Source organism: Microtus ochrogaster, chromosome 22 (genome assembly GCF_000317375.1).
Source record: "Microtus ochrogaster isolate Prairie Vole_2 chromosome 22, MicOch1.0, whole genome shotgun sequence".
NCBI lineage: Eukaryota > Metazoa > Chordata > Mammalia > Rodentia > Cricetidae > Microtus > Microtus ochrogaster.
Genome location: NC_022023.1, coordinates 2,112,045 through 2,116,739, shown reverse-complemented (window position 1 = coordinate 2,116,739; position 4,695 = coordinate 2,112,045). Strand labels below are relative to the sequence as shown.

The 4,695-nt window shown below is 50.7% G+C and overlaps 1 protein-coding gene across 1 annotated transcript in view; it reads right to left on the bottom strand.

Annotated features, from left to right (window-relative positions):
* The window catches only part of Capn5 (calpain 5), a 58,202-nt gene that overhangs the window by 11,591 nt on the left and 41,916 nt on the right, over positions 1-4,695 (bottom strand). The window contains exon 5 of the mRNA XM_026784420.1: positions 1,173-1,365. Coding sequence (XP_026640221.1) covers positions 1,173-1,365 — 193 coding nt within the window. The remainder of the gene's footprint in view (positions 1-1,172; positions 1,366-4,695) is intronic.

Below are 4,695 nucleotides of genomic sequence, written 5' to 3'. Positions count from 1 at the left end.
TATGTAAGAGCTAGCCAATAAGAAGCTGGAACTAATGGGTCAAGCAGTGTTTAAAAGAATACAGTTTCCATGTAATTATTTCGGGTAAAGCTAGCCATGTGGGCGGCCGGGTGCCGGGAAGCAGCCCGCAGCTCTTATTTCAACAGAGGGTCACACTGGAATCCAAGCTAAGGAGGCGCAACGCCCCCTTCAGGTAGGGGTGGGAACTGCAGCTGAACAGACACAGAACTGACCTTGCTAAGGGTCAGAACCTCAGGGGACCAACCACCTGCAGAAGCCATCCCAGAGTATGTTGGTGCCAACTTGCCCCAGTAAAGCCAACTGCTATATATTTAGAATTTTTCAAGTCTCAATGCATAGGCCCGAGTGGCCTAGAATTCTCTTTGCGGATTCAGCTGACTTTGAACTTGGAGCAATTCTCCTGCCTCTACCTCCCAGGTCCCAAGTACTGGGATTGCAGATGTGCGGGACCATGCCTGGTGGTAACACTCAGAAATTTTTTTTTGGTTTTTCGAGACAGGGTTTCTCTGTGGCTTTGGAGCCTGTCCTGGAACTAGCTCTGTAGACCAGGCTGGTCTCGAACTCACAGAGATCCGCCTGCCTCTGCCTCCCGAGTGCTGGGATTAAAGGCGTGCGCCACCATCGCCCGGCTATACACTCAGAAATTTTAAGAGCTGCTTGTGAAAACATGGGCAATAGGAAACTGACCTTGATAGCAGTATTTCTCCAGGGAACTCAGCAGATACCACAAACCAGGGCTCCAGGTATCTAGAGAGCCAGCGGGCCAGGTTCATGGTACCATGGTTTCAAACCCTGACTCCAATGCACCCACCTATCTCCCAGCAGTGACCGAGCACAGGACCCTTGGAGACCGGCTTCAGGCTACCTGCCCTAGGGCCTTGCTGCCCCCTTCCAGCTGCCCTTAGCTTTGACACCATTTGCCTTGACAATGTGCCTCGGAGGCAGGGACGCAAGCACCCAAAGAAGTCTGAGGGAGTCTAAAGGGTGTTAGGAGCATTGCATAGTGCAGGGGGTTAAGGCTGGACTTGCATCGCTGCTCAGCACCACGGAAGGGGAGCTGTGCTCTCCAAGAATGTCAGCCATGGGGTCAAGGGTCGGTGTGATGCCTGGGTCCAGGCTCGGCCCCACTCGGGTGTACTCTGCGCTCCTACCTTGATGGAGGCACTGATGAGGCCGCCTCTGCTGTGCACCTTCAACACCCGTTCAAAGAGCTGATTCCTCTTGGCCTCGTCGTTGGCAAAGTCCCCCTCAGTCAGGTCGATGGGTTCGGAAACACCGCCCGTGAAATCTACTAGTGCATCTGCCGTGTTGCCGCCGTCCAGGGCCTGGTAACAGCCTGCCAGCCTGGGGAACGACAGGCAGGGGGTTCCCAGTTGAAGCTCAGAAATCAAGCCAACTGCTATGGTCTCACAGCAAGCCACAGCATGGCCAATGATGGGGCTCAGGTCTAGACTCCCAGTCTCGAGCTGTCGGGCTGAGCCAGCCACCACTGTAGGACTTGGATTTCCAACAATTCTGCATAAGTTATATAATTCATAATGATAACAATGTAAAACTATAAGGAATTGGTTTTAAAATCAAATGCTGGGGCTGGAGAGATGGCTCAGAGGTAAAGAGCATTGACTGCTCTTCCAGAGGTCCTGAGTTCAAGTCCCAGCAACCACATGGTGGCTCACAACCATCTATGAGATCTGGTGCCCTCTTCTGGCCTACAGGTGTACATGCAGGCAGACCACTGTATATATAATAAATAATTTTTTTTTTGAAAAAAGTGGACAACCAAGAATAGTCCTTTAAAAAACAACAACAACAAATGCTGTATCTATGCTCTGGAACATTCTAAAAAGTGTTGGAAAAGAACCTGTGGGGTAGAGAGAAATGCTAGTGTTTGCTTGTTATGCCTGAAAATGCAGGAATTCTAGTTATGTTTTGAGAGGTAAGCAATAATTCCATAAAGTAGCTTCTGGCCTGGAGAGATGAAATAACTGTGTGCAGAACTGGGAGATCTGTAACCAGTTTCCCTCAGGGAACTTTAAAAAGATATTAAGAATCTACTCTGTAATGACACGGTGACTCTGAGCATGAGTAACAGAGAGATAACACAGCACGGTAAAGACAGACACACAAAACAGTGCCACGCTTTGTAAGGATGCCTGTGAACAAAAATGCATCAGAGATGTTAAAAGAAGCTGGCCTGGTAGCCTCAGCACGGGGGCTAGGAGTTCAAAGCCAGCTTCTGCTACCCAGTGAGTCTGGGGAAAGCCTGCTTGAGAGCCTGTCTCACAACAACAAAATGATAGCAAAAGATGCCCTTGAGAGAGGAACCGGGGTGCAGAGACTTAAAAGAGGTAGCTGAAGGCCCAGATGCCTGAGGCAGGAAGGGGCGTGGCCTTCTCTGTCGATACTTTTTGGATTTGCTCAAAAAGGCATATGCTCGTTTCACAACTTAAAAAGTGATGAAGAACTGGGGTGGGGGGTTCACCGGTTAAAGCAATTGTCAGGAAAATGTCAGGGCTAGAGTTCAAATCCCCAAAACCCGAGTAAACCCAAGCGGGCATGGGGGCCCACCTGCAGTTCCAGCCATGACAGGCAGAGATGGGATCCCGAGAGCAAGCTGGCTAGCAAGACTAGCCACATCAGTGAGCTCTGGGTTTGACTGAGAGATCCTGCCTTCGGGAGCGAAGGGGAAGAGCAAGCCAGGATGTTTCCAGCCTTAGGACTCCACACACAGACACACGAATATACACACGCGTGTGTACACATCTACACACGCGTGTACAGGTATGCACACACACACACACACAATGTGCCTAAGTACAACACACACACAGAAAGAGAAAGAAGCAAACATAAAATAGTGCAGCCACTATGGAGAGTTCCTTAAAGAGGCCCGTTGAATGTCACATGACCCAGAAGTTCCACTGCTGAGAAACACTGGAAAAGGATCAAAGCAGAGCCTTGACACCTGAACACCCGTGACCACAGTGGCACCGTTCACAGCAGCCGAGAGGGGGGCGCTGTCCAACTGTCTGTCTGCAAACACGTAAAGCATGACTGAGAGCTCCAGCGGAAAGTGCTGGAATAAACGGTAACATAGCTGGACGTTGGAAATATGACACTAGGGGGCTGGAGAGATGGCTCAGCGGTTAAGAACACGTGGCTGCTCTTCCAGAGGTCCTGAGTGCAGTTCCCAGCACCCACGTGGTGGCTCACAGCCATCTGTAAGGGGATCAGAGTCCCTCTGGTGTGCATGAAGATAGAGCACTCGTACACACAGAATACATGAATAAATAAATCTTTAAAAAATATATATCATGCTGAGTAAAAGAAGCCAGACCCAGAGAAACATATATAGCAGGATTTCCTGTATACAAGGTGCCCAGGAGAGATAGGTTCACAGGCAGGAATAACAGAGTTCTGCAGGCTTCGGGGAGAGAAAACGGAGTTACTGATTGATGGGGAAGAATTTCTGCTGGGGTGTGCGTGGGAAGATTTTGGATGTAGGTAATGGTGACAGCATTGTGGGTAGTAGTTACTGGACAATGAATTAGTGGCTTAGCAAGAAGTACCGTGTATGTGTGTGGGTGTATATATATATATGTGCGTGTGTGCGTGCATTTATAATCAATAAAACTTTATTTAAAAAAACAAAACTAAGAGCTGGAACTGTAGCTCAGTAGTGGAGCACTTGCTTAGTCAGCAGGAGGTCTTCCACCACAGCCCCACCAATGGCAGTGAAAACACATTGGCCACCAAGGGACTGACTGGCTCTGCTTTCTTAGGGTTAAATTCTCAGGGGTTTTTCTTTTGAATTTGTTTTTTCCTTTTCTCTCTTCCATGTAGGCTCTTGAATGCAGACTCTTGTGATTCCTCTCACACTTTCTGACACCCCCCAACCCCCCCACAACACATCCCCAAAGGCCTGGGAAGAGAACCCAGGGAGAGACCCCTTCCATGCTGGCTGGAACCAGCTGGCATTCCTGCCCCCAAATGTCTCACTCCTCAGCACACTCTTGCTCATTCTGTGCCAAGTCCTACAAGAGGAGGACAGGCATCTGGGCCATGGTCTGCCATCCAGACCAGGAAAGGCCCCAGGGTAAGATCTACTGCCATAGCCCTGAGTATCAACCCTGCACCCAACGCTGCGTGATGCCTGCCTGGGCCCCATCTGCTCCCAGCTCCTCTCCTCATGGTCTCGGTCTCCACTCCACCCCAACAGACCTAGCAGGTAGGGTCCTCGGGCTGAGGCTCTGACCATGTTGTAGACACCAGTCCCTCACCTCTCTGTGACAGAGCATCCTAATGGCCCAGGACGCCCAGCAACAGTCCACACTGGCTTGATGACTTGGTCTGGTCATCCCGCTCAGACAGCTCCATCCACCTGGTCAACCCACCTGGTTAACCCACCTGGTCATCCTACCCACAGTCCCACCTGGTCAACCCACCCAGACAACTCCATCTGGTCAAACTACCTGGTCATCCTACCCAGACAGTCCCACCTGGTCGACCCTCCCAGACAGCTCCATTCACCTGGTCAACCCACCTGGTTAACCCACCTGGTCAACTCACCTGGTCAACCCACCTGGTCAACCCACCCAGACAGTCCCACCTGGTCAACCCTCCCAGACAGCTCCATCCACCTGGTCAACCCACCTGGTTAACCCACCTGGTCAA